The sequence below is a fragment of the Oncorhynchus nerka genome, linkage group LG7, assembly GCF_034236695.1.
Source record: "Oncorhynchus nerka isolate Pitt River linkage group LG7, Oner_Uvic_2.0, whole genome shotgun sequence".
Classification (NCBI taxonomy): Eukaryota; Metazoa; Chordata; class Actinopteri; order Salmoniformes; family Salmonidae; genus Oncorhynchus; species Oncorhynchus nerka.
The window spans coordinates 76,920,511-76,944,933 of NC_088402.1; the positions used below are offsets into that span (position 1 = coordinate 76,920,511).

The 24,423-nt window shown below is 41.1% G+C and overlaps 1 protein-coding gene across 4 annotated transcripts in view; it reads right to left on the reverse strand.

The window, feature by feature from the left end:
- Nucleotides 1-4,647: 4,647 nt before the first annotated feature.
- The window catches only part of LOC115132425 (von Willebrand factor A domain-containing protein 5B1-like), a 94,082-nt gene continuing 74,306 nt past the window's right edge, over nt 4,648-24,423 (reverse strand). For all 4 annotated transcript variants that reach the window (XM_029665058.2, XM_029665059.2, XM_029665057.2 and 1 more), the window contains 4 exons: nt 23,263-23,334; nt 22,858-22,921; nt 16,768-16,891; nt 4,648-7,444 (listed from right to left, as the gene is read on the reverse strand). In XM_029665058.2, coding sequence (XP_029520918.1) covers nt 6,677-7,444; nt 16,768-16,891; nt 22,858-22,921; nt 23,263-23,334 — 1,028 coding nt within the window. In that variant the 3' untranslated portion in view covers nt 4,648-6,676. The remainder of the gene's footprint in view (nt 7,445-16,767; nt 16,892-22,857; nt 22,922-23,262; nt 23,335-24,423) is intronic.

A 24,423-nucleotide genomic window follows, 5' to 3' on the forward strand; every position in this document is an offset into this window, starting at 1 on the left:
AGGCTCTGTCGTAACTGGCCGCGACCGGGAGGTCCGTGGGGCGAAGCACAATTGGCCTAGCGTCGTCCGGGTTAGGGAGGGCTTGGTCGGTAGGGATGTCCTTGTCTCATTGCGCACCAGTGACTCCTGTGGTGGGCTGGGCGCAGTGCACGCTAGCCAAGGTTGCCAGGTGCACGGTGTCTCCTCTGACACATTGGTGTGGCTGGCTTCCGGGTTGGATGTGTTAAAAAGCAGTTGGTTGGGTTGTGTATCGGAGGACGCATGACTTTCAACCTTCGTCTCTCCCGCTACTACAACAATTGGATACCATGAAATTGGGGAGAAAAAGGGGTAAAACAAAATAAAAAAATTTTTTTTTTTAAATGAACAGTTTAAACGTTCGAGAAAGATCTTTCAGGAGAAATCTGCATGTTTTCTTCTTAAGTTAATAGTTCTTCTCGGTGCTGAGCGTGAACTCAATAGCAACCCTATTCCCAAAAGATCCATCCACTCTCATCTTGCCATAAGAAAATAACCCTAAAGCTTCATGAAACCTAAGAGTATCTGTATACTCTACCTTTTCCTCTCTGATTAAACTCCTGGGAGGTTTGGAACAGAACATTTCAAAAATATCATTTCTAACAGGGAATTATGTAACACATGGCCTACTTATTAATATTTCCATAGCAACTTTTTTTGTAAAGTGAGTCAACAGATACCTGTATTCTAATGGAAGGTTCCGTTCCTCTTGGTACATGAATACAACGTACCATAGAGAGTTAACTGCTATTCTCATATTTAAAAGAGCCTTCACAGAAATATAATCTTATCTGCAAACAAAGAGCTTTTGGAGGATTTATAAATATAGGTTGATAAAACTCATTCCACAGGGCAACGCTCAAAACAGCAATGGCAGAGACATTAGAGAAAGCTTGACAACCAGTATTTTTTTCCCAAAAGACCTTGGTTCATACGTTCTCAAAGCAACATCATGTCATTTGAACAAAACCTCCATTCTAATAATATATATGTGGGTTGCTGCATTGTATTTATACTGTATACAGTAGCCATCATCAATTAAGTGTTTGCCACACAATCCTGTATGTTGTCATGAATAGCAAAAACCAAACTATTTTTAGAACAAAATAAAAGTTTTGTTAATGTCACAATACTTACCTTATATTTCATTTTGCCTGAGATGGGTGTGCCTTGTTAAAGCTCTAACACATCTCGACCAATAGGCCTACAGCTGTCATTAGTGACATACAGTGCCTTTAAAAGCTATTCAGACCCCTTGACTTTTTCCACATTTTGTTACATTACAGCATTATTCTAATGGATTAAATAAAAATAAAAATCCTCATCAATCTACACACAATACCCCATAATGACAAAGTGAAAACATCTTTTTTTTATTTTTATGCAAATGTATTAAAAAAAAGCAAAAATTGTATTCAGACCGTTTGCTATGAGACTCAAAATTGAGCTCTGGTGCATCCTGTTTCCATTGATCATCCTTGAGATGTTTGTACACCTGTGATAAATTCAATTGATTGGACATGATTTGGAAAGGCACACACCTGTCTATATAACATCCCACAGTTGACAGTATACGTCAGAGCAAAAACAAAGCCATAGGTCGAAGGAATTGTCCGTACAGCTCAGAGACAGAATTGTGTCGAGGCACAGATATGGGGAAGGGCATTTATGCAGCATTGAAGGTCCCCAAGAACACAGAGGTTTAGAACCAACAAGACTCATCCTAGAGCTGGCCGCCCGGCCAAACTGAACAATCAGGGGTGAAGGGCCTTGGTCAGGGTGGTGACTAAGAACCCGATGGTCACTCTGACAGAGCTCTATAGTTTCTCTGTAGAGATGGGAGAACCTTCCAGAAGGACAACCATTTCTGCTGCACTCTAACAATCAGGCCTTTATGGTAGAGTGGCCAGATGGAAGCCACACCTCAGTAAAAGGTACATGACAGCCCACTTGGAGTTAGCCAAAAGGCACCTAAAGACTCTCAGACCATGAGAAACAAGATTCTCTGGTCTGATGAAACTAAGATTGAACTCTTTGGCCTGAATGCCAAGCGTCACATCTGGAAGAAAACTGGCACCATCCCTACAGTGAAGCATGGTAGTGACAGCATCATGCAGTGGGGATGTTTTTCAGGGACAGGGACTGGGAGACTAGTCAGAATTGAGGCAAAGATTCATGGAGCAAAGTACAGAGAGATCCTTGATGATAACCTGCTCCAGAGGGCTCAGGACCTCAGACTGAGGCGAAGGTTCACCTTCCAACAGGACAACGACCCTAAGCACACAGCCAAGACAACGCAGGAGTGGCTTTGGGACAAGTCTCTGAGTGTCCTTGAGTGGCCCGCCCATAGCCCGATCGAACATCTCTGGAGAGACCTGAAAGTAGCTGTGCAGCAACGCTCCCCATCCAACCTGACAGAGTTTGAGAGGATCTGCAGAGAAGAAGGGGAGAAATTCGACCAATACAGATATGTCAAGCTTGTAGCGTCATACACAAGAAGACTTAATGCTGTAATTGCTGCCAAAGGTGCTTCAACAAAGTACTGAGTAAAGGGTCTGAATACATATGTGTTTTTATTTTTTTATAAATATCTAAAAACCTGTTTTTGCTTTGTCATTATGAGGTATTGTGTGTAGATTGATGAAGGGACTTAGAACAAGGCTGTAACAACAAAATGTGGAAAAAGTCAAGGGGTCTGAATACTTTCCAAAGTCCCTGTAAGTGGTTTACCACTGTAAGTGGTTTACTAGGCGTCAGTTAAATTAAGAACAAATTCTTATTTACAATGACGGCCTACCCCAGCCAAACCCTACCCTAACCTGGTCGACACTGGGCCAATTGTGCACCGCCCTATGGGACTCCCAATCACGGCCGGTTGTGATACAGCCTGGAATCGAACCAGGGTCTGTAGTGACCTCTCTAGCACTGAGATGCAGTGCCTTAGACTGCTGCACCACTCGGGTGGTGATTGGATCCTTTTTCAAGCAGTATTCTTACTTAGGCTTATTCATTGGTAGGCCTGTACATAGAGATAGAACAACTGTCATATTATCGATGGGCCTATCGGTATCTTGACCACCGAGTTAGCCCTAATTAGTGTGTACATCTTAATTTGAGCCAGCTTGCTACAGCAGTATAAAATAATCCTGCAGCAAAAGGAAATGTGAATTATTATGTGGATTATAATTAATGGACATTTTTGTAGGAGGTGATACATTTTCCACGGCACTCAGGAGGCAGAAGCCTTTTTAAACCTCAAACAAGTTTTAGATGTTTCCTGATCATTGCTGCTCAATCGACTCAGAAACCTTGTTAAACAGCATAAAGATGCTCCAATAGCCATGTTAAATATAGACAATGTTAATTTGTTCATGCAAAGAGACACAGCAAAACATGGGTTGGTCTGTTCTAACACCTCCCTTACACAGGTATTTTCTCTGAATATAGAAGCAGTAGCCTAGTAACAATATGAACATCAGAAGTCCTTATGCAGATCCTTTCTCTGACTAAGAAAGTAGGAAAATTATTATGAGAGAAGCCTAAAGTGGCAATAAACTAACTGAAAACCAAACTGTCATTCAGTGCTGTGCCTCTAATCGCTGAAGCCACAGTCAGTTGCTTGCACAAAAACTCTCCAGCAGAGTTGAAGTGTTGCTGAGATTTGAGGGGCACAGTCAAATCCCTTGTTGGGTACTGGCTTTGGAGGATTGCTCTTCAAAACACTGTGTAGTGTGTACCATGTGCCCTGTGTAGTGTGTACCATGTGCACCATGTAGTGTGTACCATGTGCACCATGTAGTGTGTACCATGTGCACCATGTAGTGTGTACCATGTGCCCTGTGCAGTATGTACCTCGTGTACCAGCAACAGGAGCATTTGTAGCTCTGTGTATAAAGGAAGGGTCAAGATGTATCACCTGTCACACTAATGAGCCATGGTTCTTCTTCATTCATGCTCTCTCTCTCAATACTTCTATCGCACTCTCTCCATACCTCGCTCTCTCTCCATACCTCAATCTCTCTCACTCTCTTTCCCCTACCTCCATCTCTCTCTCACTCTATTTCTCCCCCCCACGCTTTCTCTCTATCCCCTACCTCCATCTCTCCTTCTCTCTCCTACCTCAATCTCTCCCTCTATCCCTACAACTATCTCTCCCCAGTCCTCTCTTTCATACAGTATCTCTAACAGAGAGAGAGAAAGGTATGTGCTTCCAGGTCGTGGTGTTACTAGCATGGCTAGATCCTTGTTATCCTAATGGGCTATTTGCTTTCTCTGAGCCGTTGCTCCTTCCTACACTTGTTGTTAATGAGGCCCTCAGACAGAGTCAGGTATGGCTTACCACACCAATTTACCACACCAATGTCTGTACAATAGAAAGAGATTTAATTTCGTCAAGTTCAATGAGAGACCTTCTTAACTTCATGGTGTTTTGAAGTGTGGTGCATCATCTACTGGCTATGAATAGTACTGCCTATGGGTGCAATTCTGTTTAAATGCCAAGCATCATTAATTGAACATAAAACTGGACCCAAACCACTATTGCACCATGCAGGGTAACATCTGTTATATTGTTTGTGTAAAGAACAGGACTAATAATTTTATCTTTGTCTTGATGCAAACTTGTACGGCTTCATGAGGGGAAATATTTTATTACATGCAGTTGCATAGTCATGCCACTGACATTTAGCAAACTGAGACTATGGAAGCTTTTAACAGCCTCAAAACAGTCAACAATCATATTTTCAAAACACACAGCAACAATCGAGTTGTACACAAGTAAAACCAGCCGCCACAATCATTATAAGTTTACACAGATCACAATTAAATTACAATATTTCTAGAGGTATGTTCCAAATGGCACCTGACTCTCTATAGTGCACTACTTCTGACCTGGGCCAAATGCAGCAGAACAGGTTGGCTGTGGGGGAATTGCTTTGCTCCCACTGTTGATACATATTATAACACAAACATTGGTTTTCCATGCAGCAGGATGGATGAAATTTCAAAGCCTTAGGAAAATAATACTACCTGAGTAAAATGAACAACCTTTTTGAGGAAATATGAGAGCAGAGTACAATGTCTTACAAAAGAGACAAATGAAAGGAAAGGACCAAGGAAGTAAAAGGAAAAAGGAAAGGACAAAGGAAAGAAAAGGACAAAGGAAAGGAAAGGACAAAGGAAAGAAAAGGACAAAGGAAAGGACAAAGGAGAGGACAAAGGAAAGGACAATGGAAAGGACAAAGGAAAGAAAAGGACAAAGGAAAGGACAAAGGAAAGAAAAGGACAAAGGAAAGGAAATGACAAAGGACAAAGGAAAGGACAAAGGAAAGGAAAGGACAAAGGAAAGGACAAAGGAAAGGAAAGGACAAAGGCAAGGACAAAGGAAAGAAAATGACAAAGGAAAGGAAAGGACAAAGGAAAGGAAAGGACAAAGAAAAGGAAAGGACAAAGAAAAGGACAAAGGAAAGGAAATGACAAAGGAAATGAAAGGACAAAGGAAATGACAAAAGAAAGGAAAGGACAAAGAAAAGGGCAAAGGAAAGGAAATTACAAAGGAAATGAAAGGACAAAGGAAAGGAAAGGACAAAGGAAAGGAAAGGACAAAGAAAAGGAAAGGACAAAGGAAAGGACAAAGAAAAGGAAAGGACAAAGGAAAGGAAAGGACAAAGGAAAGGACAAAGGAAAAGAAAAAGAAAAGGACAAAGGAAGGAAATGACAAAGGAAATGAAAGGACAAAGGAAAGGACAAAGGAAAGGAAATGACAAAGGAAATGAAAGGACAAAGGAAAGGAAATGACAAAGGAAAGGAAAGGACAAAGGAAAGGACAAAGGACAGAAAAACTAATTTCTTTCATCCAACTTGAAAGTTTCACATCACATTATTCAGAATATCTACAAAAGAAAACACGCTGAGCATTTTTTATATGGAAACACATTTGATATCAAACAATAACAACGGAGAAACATCTAAATACGTATTTCTGATAACCAATCTTTGTTTGTGTTTAATCATTGTTAGGCACTTATGGCTGATAAATACAAAATAAACAGCGATAAAAGGACGGTTTCTGAACCAATACGAAGACATCAAACATGAGAAGAGCAATTGGCCATAGTTGGCAAGACACAAACAGATCTGGGACTAGGCAAATTTTCATATATCACAATATTGATTATGAAATGATTGTGACGATCAAACACATTAGATGCAATATAAATAATTGTAAAAGTCTCATGGGAATTGTTTTGGCATATTCTCTCATCATTGGACATCAATATGATGGAAATATTCAACATAAATAAAACAATACATATATTTTCATAAACTTCCATTTTTTAGAATATGTACGTTTACTCTTACACTTCTGATTTCCTTCACCATGTGAATAGAATCATGTTTAATCAGACCCATAGCTGGTGAATGTATCCACCCAAAGGGAGACAACAAGCAAGTTTGTGCCTCTGGGAAGCTTCTGACAGGTTTAGAAGTTATCATAAAACAGAATCAATTCTACGACACAATGCTCACAATAGCTGCACTAACAAATTCGGCAATACTCAAAATGGCAAAAAATAAATAGTAAATAAAGCGTTAGTCAGTTAGCATAGCATGGTTGGATATGTCCGGATAGAGGACGGGGCATGCGATGCAATCAGCCTCAGACACTGTTAGGGTTGTAGCAGAGCATGTTGAGCTGCAGGTTCTCGTCCCAGTGTCTGAGGATGATAAAGAACTGGTTGGCAGCAGACTTGACTGAGGCTAAGTCCTTTCCTTCAGGGATGGTCTGGGCACTGAGCCACATGCTAGCCTTAGCTGCTATCAGCTCCCACTCTATGAAGTAGCTGGCTGAGCTGTGCTCCAGCCAGGCCAGGGCTACAGCCGTGGCCCACACCATGCCCTCCGTATTCAGCCTCTTCCTGGACCCCGGGCCACCAGGAGGCGCTGCTGGGGGGGTTTCCACGCTCTCCGACTCCGAGTCCCTTCCGCTGTCTGTCTTGGAGTGAGGGGAAAGAGGGTGCTCAGCGTAGGTGGAGGAGGTAGGGGTGGAGAGGCCACCTAGGAAGGAAGGAGAAGATCCAGGCCAACCCTCAGTCCGTGGACTCCTGGCCAGGTGAGAGGGGCTGTGCCCCCCTTGTCTGTGGCTGCTGACAACCAGGTCTCCATGCTTGTGCTGGTGGTGGCCTGCCAGGCTGGTTTCTGTCTCCTTAGCTGAGCTCTCAAACGGAGATGGAGAGGTGGACCTGTGGCTGTTGTCTGCAGCGCTGCTGTTTGAGCGGCGGCTGGCTGAGTGGGAGACGTGGTGACCCAGACTGACCCGGTGGCTGGTGAAGGGAGACGTCCACTTCAGCTTGTCCATGGACACGTTGATGGCCTCACACAGAGCGATGTCCAGGCAGAACGCACCACATGCCAACTGTAAGGACACCTGTACCAGAGAGAGGTAGTTTAATACAAATTGTGAAATATATTTTCCTTTATTATGTTCCCCTAACCCTCACCTAATTGGAGTAAACTAATGGTAAACTAACAACACAAAGGCTTCTACTCCAACTTTATACATACTATATACATGTATTTTATAATAGGTATCTTTTGTTTGTTTTTAATCCCATCCTTCAGCTACTCTCAACCCCTCCCATCTATCTCTGAAGACCATCCAGTTTTTATATTTTTCAACTGTGCTGTTATCATAGTTTCTACAGATTGTAAACTAAAGATAAAATGTTTTGCTAAAAGTATTATAATATTATTGATCGATTGACTATGACTTTTCAAATCACCCAGCAGTGCTATTGGCAGAGTTAGCTCCAGGTAAATGTTTTAATTCTTCAGCCATTTCTGAACCTGCAACCAAAAACAAGCTACTGTACATATGGACAGTATCAAAACAAATGATCTGATGATTCTGTCTCTTCATAGCAAAACCTGCAGAGCTAGGATGGTTCTATCCCCCATATACAGTACGTTGCAAAAGTATTCACCCCCTTGGTGTTTTTCCTATTTTGTTTAATTACAACCTTAAATGGATTTTTATTTGGATTTCATGTATTGGACATACACAAAATAGTCCAAATTGGTGAAGTGAAATGAAAAAAAAAATAAAAATAAAAAACAGAAAAGTGGTGCGTGCATATGTATTCACCCCCTTTGGCTATGAAGCCCCTAAATAAGATCTGGTGCAGCCAATTACCTTCAGAAGTCACATAATTAGTTAAATAAAGTCTACCTGTGTGCAATCTAAGTGTCATATGATCTGAGTATACATACACCTGTTCTGAAAGGCCCCAGAGTCTGTAACACCACTAAGCAAGGGGCACCACCAAGCAAGCAGCACTATGAAGACCAAGGAGTTTTCCAAACAGGTCAGGGATAAAGTCCACAGTGAAGCATGGTGGTGGCAGCATCATGCTGTGGGGATGTTTTTCATCGGCAGGGACTGGGAAACTGGTCAGAATTTAAGGAATGATGGATAGAGCTAAATACAGGGAAATTCTTGAGGGAAACCTGTTTCAGTCTTCCAGAGATTTGAGACTGGGACAGAGGTTCACCTTCCAGCAGGACAATGACTCTAAGCATACTGCTAAAGCGACACTCGACTGGTTTAAGGGGAAACATTTAAATATATTGGAATGGCCTATTCAAAGCACAGACCTCAATCCAATTGAGAATCTGTGATATGACTTAACAACGGGACAGTTGTAAATCATGCAGCGCCTTGTGTCACCATCACTGATTTTAGAGAAACAACAAGTGTCGGTACAGATAAGTGTCTTACATCGGCTGAAAGCTTAACTTCTTGTTAATATAACTGCACTGTCTAATGTACAATAGCTATTCCTGCGAAAAAATGCCATGCTATTGTTTGAGTAGAGCTCTTAACAACAAAACACTTTTTTCACCTTGATAGGTTTGATAAATTCACCTCTGAAGGTGAAATGTGTACTTAAATCAGAGCAAGATTTCAGAATGTATCATCCAAAGGGTCCCAGAGATAACATTAAGTGTTGTTTTGTTAGATAAATCCTTTGTTAGATAAATCCCAGAAATGTCCTTGTTTTCCATGAAAACATACATAAAATGAGTTGCAAAATAAATAGGAAATATAGACAAGGTTATAAATAATGATTTTTAATTGAAATAGTAATTGTTGTCCTTCAAACTTTGCTTTGGTCAAAGTATCCTCTATTTGCAGCAATTACAGCCTTGCAGACCTTTGGCATTCTAGTTGTCAATTTCTTGGGGTAATCTGAAGAGATTTCCATGTTTCCTGAAGCACCTCCCACAAGTTGGATTGGCTTGATGGGCATTTCTTACATACCATATGGTCAAGCTACTCCCACAACAGCTCAATAGGGTTGAGATCCGGTGACTGTGCTGGCCACTCCATTACAGACAGAATACCAGCTGACTGCTTCTTCCCTAAACAGTTATTGCATAGTTTTGAGCTGTGCTTTGGGTCATTGTTCTGTTGTAGGAGGAAATTGGCTCCAATTAAGCGCCGTCCACAGGGTATGGCATGGCGTTGCAAAATGGAGTGAAAGCCTTCCTTCTTAAAGATTACTTTTACCCTGTACAAATCTCCCACTTTACCACCACCAAAGCACCCCCAGACCATAACATTGCCTCCACCATGCTTGACAGATGTCATCAAGCACTCCTCCAGCATATTTTTTTTTTTCTGCATCTAACAAATGTTCTTCTTTGTGATCCGAACACCTCAAACTTAGATTTGTCTGTCCATAACACTTTCTTCCAATCTTCCTCTGTCCATTGTCTGTGTTCTTTTGCCAATCTTAAACTTTTATTTTTATTGGCAAGCCTGAGATATGGCTTTTTCTTTGCAACTCTGCCTAGAAGGCCGGCATCCCGGAGTTGCCTCTTCACTGTTGATGTTGAGACTGGTGTTTTGCGGGTACTATTTAATGAAGCTGCCAGTTGAGGACTTGTGAGGCGTCTGTTTCTCAAACTAGACACTCAAATGTACTTGTCCTCTTGCTCAGTTGTGCACCGGGGCCTCCTACTCCTCTTTCTATTCTGGTTAGGGCCAGTTTGCGCTGTTCTGTGAAGGGAGTTGACACAGCATTGTACGTGATCTTCAGTTTCTTTGCAATTTCTCGCATGGAATAGCCTTAATTTCTCAGAACAAGAATAGACTGATGAGTTTGAAGAGAAGGGTCTTTGTTTCTGGCCATTTTGAGCCTGGAATCGAACCCACAAATGCTGATGCTCCAGATACTCAACTAGTCTAAAGAAGGCCAGTTTTATTGCTTCTTTAATAATCAGAATCACAGTTTTCAGCTGTGCTAACATAATTGCAAAGGGGCTTTCTAATGATCAATTAGCCTGATATGATAAACCTGGATTAGCTAACACAACGTGCCATTGGAACGCAGGAGTGATGTTTGCTGATAATGGGCCTCTGTACACCTATGTAGATATTCCATAAGATATCTGCCGTTTCCAGCTGCAATAGTCATTTAAAACATTAACAATGTCTACACTGTATTTCTAATAAATTTGATGTTGTTTTAATGGACAAAAAGTTGTATTTTCTTTCAAAAACTTGATTAAAAAAAAGGAAGGCCTGCGTCCATAGAGTTGAAGTCGGAAGTTGACATTCACTTAGGTTGGAGTCATTAAAACTTCAACCACTCCACACATTGATTGTTAACAAACTATAGTTTGGCATCATGAGGAAGCAAACGTATGTGGATTTATTGAAGCAACATCTCAAGACATCAGTCAGGAAGATAAAGCTTGGTCGCAAATGGGTCTTACAAATGAACAATGACCCCAAGCATACTTCCAAAGTTGTGGCAAAAATGGCTTAAGGACAACAAAGTCAAGGTATTGGAGTGGCCATCACAAAGCCCTGACCTCAATCCCATAGAAAATGTGACTCAGTTACACCAGCTCTGTCAGGAGGAATGGGCCAAAATTCACCCAACTTATTGTGGGAAGCTTGTGGAAGGCTACCTGAAACATTTGACCCAAGTTAAACAATTTAAAGGCAATGCTACCAAATACTAATTGAGTGTATGTAAACTTGTGACCCACTGGGAATGTGATGAAAGAAATAAAAGCTGCAATAAATCATTCTCTCTACTATTATTCTGATATATTTCACATTCTTAAAATAAAGTAGTGATCCTAACTGACCTAAGACAGAGAATTTTTACTAGGATTAAATGTCAGGAACTGTGAAATGCTGAGTTTAAATGTATTTGGCTAAGGTGTATGTAAACTTCCGACTTCAACTGCACCAGCTCTACTGGTAATACTGCTACTACCAACAGTACTACACCTGCACCTGTCGATGACACAAGTTGTTCTGCTTCCACGAGCACATCCAATGCTAGCATCAGTAATTCTACATTTGTTGTTAGCCCAGCTAGCATGGACACTGACAGTTGAGAATCTGATGCAGCCGAAGAGCTACTGCCCGCTTACCCTGGAAAGCAACGAACAACAGACAGGGACGTTTGACCATCGAAGAGGGGCAAATATAATGAGAACTACATTTATTTGGGGTTCACTTATATTGGGAGTAGTGCCTTTCCTCAGCCACATTGTGGTATATGTGCAAAAGTATTATCTCACAACTCGATGGAAACAAAATCACTCTTGTGCAGACATTTAGAAACAAAACATGCCAATTTGAAAAATAAGCCACAGGAGTATTCTGAGCGAGAATTAAGACGGCTTTTGTGTAGTAAGACATGTATAAAAGCGACAGATGCGATTACTAAGATTACTAGCTCAAACGTGAGCTACCGAGTGGCTAGGACAGGCAAGCCCCATGCCATTGTGGAGGACTTATTCCTGCTGCAGCGGATATGGCTGGGACAATGCTGGGGGAAAAGGCCCAAAAAATGATACAGACAATGCATTCATCAAACAACACTGTTTTACGACGCATCAGTGACATGGCAGGAGATGTTCTGAAACCATTACTGCTTCACATACATGCCAGTGAATTCTATGCATTACAGCTGACTTGGCGGACCTGGCACAGCTCCTGGTAGACAGTATGAGGCTATTTTTAAAGTACTGGACAGCTTTGTGACATCTAATGGACTTTGGTGGTCAAGATGTGTTGGTATCTGTACTGATGGTGCAAAAGCCATGACAGGGAGACATAGTGGAGTGGTAACACGTGTGCAAGCAGTTGCTCCCAATGCCACTTGGTAAACTGCAGCATCCACCGAGAGGCTCTTGTTGCCAAGGGAATGCCTGACAGCTTGAAAGACGTTTTGGACACTACAGTGAAAATGGTTAACTTTGTTAAAGCAAGGCCCCTCAACTCTTGTGTATTTTCTGCACTATGCAATGATATGGGCAGCAACCATATGGCGCTTTTACAACATATAGAAGTGCGCTGGTTATCAAGGGGCAAAGTATTGACACGTTTAAAAAAAAGTGAGATACAAGCTTAAAATTTTCTTTACGGACCATCATTTTCCACTTGTCTGACCGCTTGCATGATGACGAGTTTCTCACACGACTGGCCTATCTGGGTGATGTTTTTTCTCGACTGAATGATCTGAATCTAGGATTACAGGGACTCTCCTTAACTATATTCAATGTGCGGGACAAAATTGAGGCTATAATTAAGAAGTTGGAGCTCTTCTCTGTCTGCATTAATAAGGACAACACACACGTCTTTCCATTATTGTATGATTTTTTTGTGTGCAAATGAACTCAAGCTTCGGACAATGTCAAACGTGATATAGCGAAGCACCTGAGTGAGTTGGGTGCGCAATTATGCAGGGACCCAAAATGGATGACACAAACAACTGGATTCGTTATCCCTTTCATGCCCTGCCTCCTGTCCACTTACCGATATCTGAACAAGAGAGCCTCATCAAAATTGCAACAAGTGGTTCTGTGAAAATGTTATTTAATCAGAAGCCACTGCCAGATTTCTGGATTGGGCTGTGCTCAGAGTATCCTGCCTTGGAAAATTGCGCTGTTAAGACACTGATGCCCTTTGTAACCACGTACCCGCACTACCGTTCAAAAGTTTGGGGTCACTTAGAAATGTCCTTGTTTTTTAAAGAAAAGTACATTTTCTTGTCCATTAAAATAACATCAAATTCATCAGAAATACAGTGTAGAGATTCTTAATGTTGTAAATGAGTATTGTAGCTGGAAACAGCTGATTTTTTTACGGAATATCTACATAGGCATACAGAGGCCCATTATCAGCAACCATCACTCCTGTGTTCCAATGGCACGTTGTATTAGTTAATCCAAGTTTATCATTTTAAAAGGCTAATTGATCATTAGAAAACCATTTTGCAATTATGTTAGCACAGCTGAAAACTGTGGTTCTGATTAAAGAAGCAATAAAACTGGCCTTCTTTAGACTAGTTGAGTATCTGGAGCATCAGCATTTGTGGGTTCGATTTCAGGCTCAAAATGGCCAGAAATAAAGACATTTCTTCTGAATCTCGTCAGTCTATTCTTGTTCTTAGAAATGAAGGCTATTCCATGCGAGAAATTGCAAAGAAACTGAAGATCTCGTACAACGCTGTGTACTATTCCTATCACAGAACAGTGCAAACTGGCTCTAACCAGAATAGAAAGAGGAGTGGGAGGCCCCGATGCACAACTGAGCAAGAGGACAAGTACATTCGAGTGTCTAGATTGAGAAACAGACGCCTCACAAGTCCTCAACTGGCCGTTTCATTAAATAGTACCGCAAAACACCAATAGTGAAGAAGCGACTCCGGGATGCTGGCCTTCTAGGCAGAGTTGCAAAGAAAAAGCCATATCCCAGACTGGCCAATAAAAAGAAAAGATTAAGGTAGGAAAAAGAACACAGACACTGGACAGAGGAACTCTGCCTTGAAGGCCAGCATCCCGAGTCGCCTCTTCACTGTTGACATTGAGAGTGGTGTCTTGCAGGCACTAATTAATGAAGCTGCCAGTTGAGGACTAGAGTCAGAATAGAGGATTGCTAAGGATTGTTACCTAGAACCAGGATTGCCATTTCAAAAACATTTTTGGCAAGCAATTGTTATTTTGGCAAACAATTATTGGAATTCATCCTATATTGTCCTTAACATCATTACTCCATAGCAACAGATGTGACACACACACACACACACACACACACACACACACAATCAATATCAGATGTTCAACAGTTGTTCTATCCCTGAGCCCAGTTGAAGCTGTTTGAGAGGCATGCAAAATTTAGCAAGAATGGCGAGATTTGATTAACCAATGTCAAGTCCTAGCTGATGGATCTCAGATACACACACATTGGTCCCCCATTGTGACCATTTCCCCAAGTATCTGTGCAGTTAGACCTTTGTATATTTTGTGCCACCAGGGCCACAATAATTTCCCCCCTCTGTGATTGTCTGAGTTGTGACCCCCTCCCCATCGGTTACTGCAGCTAGTGTTGCCAGCACTGCCACTACCTGGGTAGGTGCACTTCACCGGAATTCCCACCGGCTAGGTACACGGTCGTTAAGGTTCTCATTAGCAGCTCTGAAAAATTCCTTGTATATTATGCTCACCCATCCGGGCGCTTTGGCTTTGTAAGACCAACCCTGCCAGGCAGACTCAGAATCTTGAGGGGGCGGTGCTGCTGACCATGTTAATATTTCTGCCTTGGCTGCATCTACTTGCAAGTAGACCTATAAAACAGATAAGGACTTCCCCTTAGTGTGTGGGTTGCTCAGGTGGGTGTCTAGGGTATAGGGTTGGGGACCGTTCCATCATGATAGGACAAGAAATAAATACACTATATTCACAATTTATATCAAAATGTATATCACATATCCGCACAAAATTGAAAGCTCTCTCTGTCACAACCCCTCCTCGCAGACACACATGGGCTCTGGCATTTGCAACCATTTTCCTTTTTTACTCACTTAACTCTACACTTTTCCAAACACAAAAACATCCACCTCACCTTCCATCACATGCCCAAACACTGTGTCTATGTCCTGTGTTTTATCCCTACATGTTTATTCCTACCTCATTTCAGACTTTTGCAAACTTTTACATTATTATCCTTTCTTCTAATGCTGTCTTTTATCTATTTATATATACTATAAATAGAAAGTTGAATAGTAATTATTTTACAACATTCCCTATCTTGAACGGTATAGTATATTGTAGTTTATTTCTTTATCAGTTTGTTGTATTTTATTGTAAAAAAATAAATAAATACAATCCCTACCATGGTTAGTATTGGGTGTTCCATTATTCGACTCTGGGAAATATTTAGAATAGCTTAGGAGTAGTCTTGGTGTCTTTGAACAGTTGGTTATCAATACACAGTTTATCGACTACGAGAGCTACACGTTTCCCTTTTAATCTATTCACCTTGAAGAGTGAGTACAGAAACTTTGCACCGTTCTGCAATTTCCTTTGGGAACTGCTCATTCATGCTTATTTTCATGCCAGCGGTTATTTTATCTTTAATATTCTATCTTTAAAGAATGCAAATTTGTCAACATTTGGGTGCTCATATCTCTGTCCCAAACAGTGTACACGTTTGAGTTTGTCGCCTGGGATCGGTAGTGCTTACAGAAATAACTATTTCCCTACACCTTAACATCTTCGCCCTCATTTGCTTTGATACCAGTAAGTACCAGATTTTCTCTCATTGTTGCAGCTTTTTTGTCTTCAACTCCTTTATATCTTTACTGACTAGTTCATGTATGCCCAGACGAGACGGCCTACAGGGAGGAGGTGAGGGACCTCGGAGTGTGGTGTCAGGAAAATAACCTCACACTCAATGTCAACAAAACAAAGGAGATGATCGTGGACTTCAGGAAACAGCAGAGGGAGCAGCCACATCGACGAGACAGTAGTGGAGAGGGTGGAAAGTTTTAAGTTCCTCGGCGTACACATCACGGACAAACTAAAATGGTTCACCCACACAGACAGTGAGGTGAAGAAGGCACAGCAGCGCTTCTTCAACCGCAGGAGGCTGAAGAAATTTGGCTAGTCACCAAAAACACTCACAACCTTTTACAGATGCACAATCGAGAGCATCCTGTCGGGCTGTATCACCGCCTGGTACAGTAACTGCTCTGCCCATAACCGTAAGGCTCTCCAGAGGGTAGTGAGGTCTGCACAACGCATTACTGGGGGCAAACTACCACCCGATGTCACAGGAAGGCCAAAAAGATCATCAAGGACAACAACTGTTAAACAGCCATCACTAACATTGAGTGGCTGCTGCCAGCATACTGACTCAACTCTAGCCACTTTAATAATGGAAAAATTGATGTAATAAATGTATCACTAGCCACTTTAAACAATGCCACTTTATATAATGTTTACATACCCTACATTACTCATCTCATATGTTCATACTGTACTCTATACCATCTACTGCATCTTGCCTATGCTGTTCGGCCATCACTCATTCATATATTTTTATGTACATATTCTTATTCATTCCTTTACACTTGTGTGTATAAGGTAGTTGTTGTGAAATTGTTAGGTTAGATTACTTGTTAGATATTACTGCATGGCCGGAACTAGAAGCACAAGCATTTCGCTACACTCGCATTAACATCTGCTAACCATAAATAAATAAAATTTGATTTGATTTTATCATTTAACTTTTATATTTTCAAAAACATGCCCTTTTGTCAATGGTGAATTACAGTAAACATTCTTAAAATCTATGTAGAACATATGGGCAGTTGGTTGTATTTAGATCCAGCGAACAGTCTTTTAACTAAAAACGAATGGTGGACCTGTGCAGCAACGCACCAGAGGAATGTAGTCTTTGTTCTCGTTCTCACTCTCCCCCACAGAGTCACTGGTTTTGCTGTGTGAGCGAAACATGAAGCCCCTGGCGGCCCGGGTCAGGAGTCTTGTCCGGTTGAGAGTCAGCCTGTAGAGTAGAGGAGAGGAATGCAACACCTCGAGTTCAACTTTACCTTTCATTCATTACCATTTGTGAGTACAAGTACATACATTGGAATTTCTCTGCGACGTAAAGGAGCATACACAGCCCTTATTATGGTCTTACCATGACCCTGCCATTTTCAGCACATACATATAGCTCAATAAAATAACAACTGAACTCAAACACCAAATGTCTCTTCCGTTTGTTATTTCATGACAAAAAAGGACGCTCCAGGATAAGTGGTCAATGCGAATTTTAAGATCTTTCCTTCAATAGAACTCAATAGCATCCTAAAGAATATAATGGACCTCAAGGGCCCTGGCACACAGTGAAGTGGTTTTCATTTTGTTAAAGGATGGGAAAAGGGCCATTTTTCCCTCACACTGAGCGATGCATGAATGGTGCCTAGCGGACAAAAGCACCTGAGTGGTAATGTGTGCCTCAGAGATAAAGGTGATATCGGGGTGAGGTGAAGAAAGGAGATGTATAAAGGATTCTGTTGAGCTGTGTTGTTATTAAAGCTCTACCTCCTCACAGAGTAATTATAGACCTCTCTCGAAATGTATTTTTTTATCCAAGATTTTTGAAAAAGTTGTTTTCAAGCAAATGGTGGCTTGTCGGGCTTGCACTCACTTCACAGCACAGAAACTGATTTATTGAAAGTCAGTAATGACCTTCTGTTGGCTGCTGATGCCGGTGAAAGCTATATTCTAGTTATTTTGGATCTCATATCTATGACCTGAACCAGTCGTTTCTCGGTGAGCATGGGTGGTTCAGTATTGTCTCCAGCACCTATTCACTATGATGTTAGCAGCCCTTACTGCTGCTCGATCATCCTATTTTTCCAACTTAATTGAGGAAAATAAGAACAATCCTAAATGTATTTCTGATACTGTCGCAAAGCTAACTAAAAAGCAGCATTTCCCAAGTGAGGATGGATTTCACTTCAGCAGTAATAAATTCATGAACTTCTTTGAGGAAAAGATCATAACTATTAGAAAGCAAATTACGGATGCCTCTTTAAATCTGCGTATTCCTTCAAAAATGTTAGAAAAGGCTGTTGCGTGGCAACTCACTGCCTTCCTGAAGACAAACAATGTATACGAAATGCTTCAGTCTGGTTTTAGACCACATCATAGCACTGAGAATGCACTTGTGAAGGTGGTAAATTACCTTTTAATGGCAGACCGAGGCTCTGCATCTGTCCTCGTGCTCCTAGACCTTAGTGCTGCTTTTGATACCATCGATCACCACATTCTTTTGGAGAGATTGGAAACCCAAATTGGTCTACAAGGACAAGTTCTGGCCTGGTTTAGATCTTATCTGTCGGAATTATATCAGTTTGTCTCTGTGAATGGGTTTTCCTCTGACAAATCAACTGTTAATTTTGGTATTCCTCAAGGTTCCGTTTTAGGACCACTATTGTTTTCACTATATATTTTACCTCTTGGGGATGTCATTCGAAAACATAATGTTAACTTTCACTGCTATGCGGATGACACACAGCTCTACATTTCAATGAAACATGGTGAAGCCCCAAAATTGCCCTCGCTAGAAGCCTGTGTTTCAGACATAAGGAAGTGGATGGCTGCAAACTTTCTACTTTTAAACTCGGACAAAACAGAGATGTTTGTTCTAGGTCCCAAGAAACAAAGAGACCTTCTGTTGAATCTGACAATTAACTTAATGGTTGTACAGTCGTCTCAAATACAACTGTGAAGGACCTCAGCATTACTCTGGACCCGGATTTCTCTTTTGACGAACATATCAAGACTGTTTCAAGGACAGCTTTTTTCCATCTACGTAAAATTGCAAAAATCAGAAACTTTCTGTCCAAAAATGATGCAAAAAATTAATCCATGCTTTTGTTACTTCTAGGTTAGACCACTGCAATGCTCTACTTTCCGGCTACCCGGATAAACCACTGAATAAACTTCAGTTAGTGCTAAATACGGCTGCTAGAATCCTGACTAGAACCAAAATATTTGATCATATTACTCCAGTGCTAGCCTCCCTACACTGGCTTCCTGTCAAGGCAAGGGCTGATTTCAAGGTTTTACTGCTAACCTACAAAGCATTACATGGGCTTGCTCCTACCTATCTCTCTGATTTGGTCCTGCCGTACATATAGTACCTACAAGACGCAGGCCTCCTAATTTTCCCTAGAATTTCTAAGCAAACAGCTGGAGGCAGGCCTTTCTCCTATAGAGCTCCATTTTAATGGAATGGTCTGCCTACCCATGTGAGAGACGGATAATCCCCCCATTTTAGGGGTCCAAAAGTATTGGAACAAATTCACTTATGTGTATTAAAGAAGTCAAAAGTTTATTATTTGGTCCCATATTCCTAGCATCATCAAGCTGTGACTTGTTGGATCTATTTGTTGTTTGTTTTAGTTGTGTTTCAGATTATTTTGTGCCCAGTAGAAATGAATGATAAATAATGTATTGTGTATTTTGGAGTCACTTTTACAGTAAATAAGATTAGAATATGTTTCTAAACATTTCTATATTAATGTGGATGCTACCATGATTACAGATAATTCTGAATGAATCGAGTGAGAAAGTTACATCTCACCACAATAACAGGGCATGTTAGGGAGGTATTTGTGCATCTGTAACATTCTTCATTATTCACGATTCATTCAGGATTATCTGTAATCATAGTAGCATTCACATTAATGTAGAGGTATTTAGAAACATATTATATTGCTATTTACAATGAAAGTAACTCCAAAATGATACAATACATTTTCTACCATTCATTTCGGGCACAAAATCATCTGAAACACAACCAAAACAAACAGAAAATGCATCCAACAAGTATGTAGAGTCACAAGCTTGATGTAACCATTGTGTGCTAGGAATATTGGACCAAATACTTGTCATGCCCTGACCATAGAGAACCATTGTTTCTGTATGGTATAGTAGGTCAGGGCGTGACTAGGGGGAGATTTAGTATATGTATGTCTATGTTGTATTCTAGTTTATTATTTCTATGTGGGTATTCTAGTTTTCATATTTCTAGATTGGTGTGCTTGATATGGTTCCCAATTAGAGGCAGCTGGTTATCGTTGTCTCTAATTGGGGATCATATTTAAGACGCATTTTTTCCACCTGTGTTTTATGGGATATTGTTTTGAGTTAGTGCAAGTAGCACCGCTGTAGGCACGGTTCGTTGTTAATTTCGTTTTTTCTTTCTTTATTGTTTGGTGTTTCACTAAATAAAGATGTGGAACCCAGATCACGCTGCATGTTGGTCCGAGTATGCTTCAAACGATTGTGACAATACTAAACCTTTGACTGCTTTAATACACATATAAGTGAAATTGTTCCAATACTTTTGGTCCACTAAAATGGGGGGACTACAGAGAAAGTCGGAAGTTTACATACACTTAGGTTGGAGTCATTAAAACTCATTTTTGAAAAACTCCACAAATTTCGTGTAAACAAACTATAGTTTTGGCAAGTCCGTTAGGACATCTACTTTGTGCATGACAAGTAATTTTTCCAACAATTGTTTACAGACAGATTATTTAACTTACAATTCACTATCACAATTCCAGTGGGTCAGAAGTTTACATACACTAAGTTGACTGCCTTTAAACAGCTTGGAAAATTCCAGAAATTGATGTCATGGCTTTAGAAGCTTCTGATAGGCTAATTTACATCATTTGAGTCTATTGGAGGTGTACCTGTGGATGTATTTCAGGGCATACCTTCAAACTCAGTGCCTCATTGCTTGACATCATGGGAAAATCTAAAGAAATCAGCCAATACTTCAGAAAAAAAATTCTAGACCTCCACAAGTCTGATTCCTCCTTGGGAGCAATTTCCAAATTGGAAATTTCCCAATTAATCTGCACAAACAATAGTACGCAAGTATAAACACCATGGGACCACGCAGCCGTCATACCGCTCAGGAAGGAGATGCGTTCTGTCTCCTAGAGATGAACGTACTTTGGTGCGAAAAGGGCAAATCAATCCCAGAACAGCAGCAAAGGACCTTGTGAAGATGCTGGAGGAAACAGGTACAAAATAATCTATATCCACAGTAAAACGAGTCCTATATCGACATAACCTGAAAGGCCGCTCAGCAAGGAAGAAGTCACTGCTCCAAAACCGCCATAAAAAAGCCATACTACAGTTTGCAACTGCACATGGGGACAAAGATCATACTTTTTGGAGAAATGTCCTCTGGTCTGATGAAACAAAAATAGAACTGTTTGGCCATAATGACCGTTTGGAGGAAAAAGGGGTAGGCTTGCAAGCTAAAGAACACCTTCCCAACCGTGAAGCACAGGGTGGCAGCATCATGTTGTGGGGGTGCTTTGCTGCAGGAGGGAATGGTGCACATTCTTAAAATAATAAAGTGTTGACCCTAACTGACCTAAAACAGGGAATTTTTACTAGGATTAAATGTCAGGCATTGTGAAAAACTGAGTTTAAATGTATTTGTCTAAGGTGTATGTAAACTTTCGACTTCAACTGTATGTACAAAAAGGGCTGTAATGTCGAAACGGTTCACCCGATATGGATGAAAATACCTTCAAATTAAAACTGACAGTCTGCACTTTAACCTCATAATCATTGTATCATTTCAAATCCAAAGTGCTGGAGTACAGAGCCAAAACAACCAAAGATGTGTCACTGTCCCAATAATGTTGGAGCTCACTGTATAGTAACAGGAAGGGAAAATAAGATCTAGTAGGTCCCTAAGTAGCAGAGGTGTGAACTCGAGTCAGAAATATGATGACTTGCAACTCGACTTTGGCACCAATGACTCGTGACTTGACTTGAACTTGAGCCTTTTGACTCGACCTGACTTGATCCCCCCCCCCTCCAAAAAAAGTGTGCAGCTCTTCATTTAACGGATTACAGTTTGAATCGGAATCAGCCAATCAAATTGTGCCAGCTGAGAATCAGTTGTGCATGGCAGTGCAGAGGAACATTGGCGGGTGAATTCAGATGGAGCCCTTGGAAAGATGATACCCCAAATTATTATTTTCGGTTATAAAGACGACACTGTATCAACAAAAAACAGATTGCAACTTGCAAAACATGCGGGAAGAAAATTACAGACGGAGGCGCAACAATTTCCCACTTTGTTTGTCATTTGAAGCTGCACAAAGAACGGTATGTCGTGGCTAATATAGCCGACAGCTATATAATTTATAACTTTACTAGTGTAGCATGTATGCAATGAGCCTCCAAAGTCAGTCAGTGCGGGAACGTGATCATTGCACCCAAGATTGAGCTACAATTGGCTAGGCAGTTGGTACCCTAAATCCTGCCTGATGTTACTGCTGTTCCTAAAACCATTGACATACATTAGCCTACTGTAACCACACATAGAGTGTGTGTGTGTGTGTGTTAAGGTTGGGACATTGTGTACAAGCCTACATCGCCCGATTGAGCCCCCATAGCGATCCTCGATAGTCGATCACTATTGGGGGGGGGGGTATAAAGTTTATTTGGAAAGTAATAAATATATAGATATCTTTAAAAGCATTCATTATTTGCGTAAATGTAATATACTAACTATTACTCTTGTTAAAATATGAAATACTATTACATTTGGTGAAGAGCACGTTATGACTTGTTTAGGACTCGAAACTCAAAGTTTAGGACTTGAGACTTGACTTGATACTTGGTCTTGACTTGATACTTGACTCGGACTTGCCTGTCTTGACTTCGGACTTGACTTGGGACTTGAGTGCTAAGACTTGAGACTTACTTAGGACTTGTAAAACAATGACTTGGTCCCACCTCTGCTAAGTAGCATCACATCATGCAAACAATCATTATAACTGCAAAAGTGTATTATGCATGCCGATTACACAAAACAATGTAACTCAGTGAATTATCAGTTGGCCATGAAACAGCACTAGCGGTACAGTTAGTATGTTATTGTCCCTGACAGTCTCCAGCCTGGCCCTCTCCATCACCCACTTGGCTGAGAAGAGGCTCTCCACCGACTTCTGGTCTGAGGTCACTGACGGGCTCCTCTGAGAGGCTGAGAGAGAGGAGAGAGAGAGAGAGAGAGAGAGAGAGAGAGAGAGAGAGAGAGAGAGAGACAGGTCACGCTTGTTTTCCATTTAGCTATTTTCTCTCTCCCCTGAGCTCAAGACTCCACTCCACACAACACCGCCACAGAGATCACAGATAAAAGACACCTATAGAGGCCTGGCAGCCACAACAGAGGACACACACAATCTAGCAGCTGTGTGTATGTGTGTGTGTTGATGACATCTTATCAATGTAGACCATTAGAAAACAAATGCGGTTTTCTCAGTTGCTCGATTTGGAAGCCAGTCATTTAACCTTGAAAGCAAAACAGGACAGATAAAAACTCACCATCTGTAAAGCTGCATCTTTCCCAGGTAGAGGATGAGGGGGTGCTACATGGAGAGGCCCCATCTTCCAAACCTAAAACCCACCAAAAAGATAGGTCAATGCCATTTGAAAAGTATCACTCTGGACAACATGAACAGTATACTATATGTGTAAAACATTAAAAGCATCTGGATATTAAAACCTGTCAGATCTGTCTGTTTGGCAGGCAGATGACCTCTTCAAACTATCACTTGTTAAAATGGCGATGGAGAAAAAGGCAGACGTTTTGCCCGTCCCCAACCGATTGTGTTTTTTTGTGTTTTTTGTAACTTATTTTGTAACTTATTTTGCACATAATGTTGCCGCTACCGTCTCTTATGACTGAAAATAACTTCTGGACATCAGGATTGCGATTACTCACCACGGACTGGCAGAATCCTTTTTTTTCCTTTAAAGAGTCTGACAAGCCCGACGTAAACAATACACGGCTTTCTCGGGAACAGGCCCAGATCCCTGTGATTTGCGTGAAGAGGAGGCGGAGAAAAAGGGGCCAGAGGGCGGGCTGCCTTCTGAGAATCCGTAGGCGATCGAATAAACCCTCACTTCCTTCCATTCTGCTAGCAAACGTGCAATCTTTGGGTAATAAAATCAATGTCCTACGCGCAAAATTAAACTACCAACAGGACATTCAAAACTGTAATATCTTATGCTCACGGAGTCGTGGCTGAACAAAGACAATATCAACATACAGCTGGCTGGTTATATGTTGTGCCAGCAGGATAGAACAGTGGCGTCTGGTAAGACAAGGGCAGACTATGTATTTTTGTAAATAACAGCTAGTGCACGATATCTAAGGAAGTCTCGAGCTATTGCTTGCCTGAGGTAGAGTATCTCATGATAAACTGTAGACCACACGATCTACCTAGAGAGTTTTAATCTGTATTTTTTGTAGCTGTTTACATACCACCACAGTCAGAGGTTGGCACTAAGACAGCATTGAATGAGCTGTATTCCGCCATAAGCAAACAAGAAAACGCTCACCCAGAGGCGGTGCTCCTAGTAGCCGGGGACTTTAATGCAGGGAAACTTAAATCCATTTACAGAATTTCTATCAGCATGTCAAATGTGAAACCAGAGGAAAACAACTCTGGACAACCTTTACTCTACACACAGAGACACATA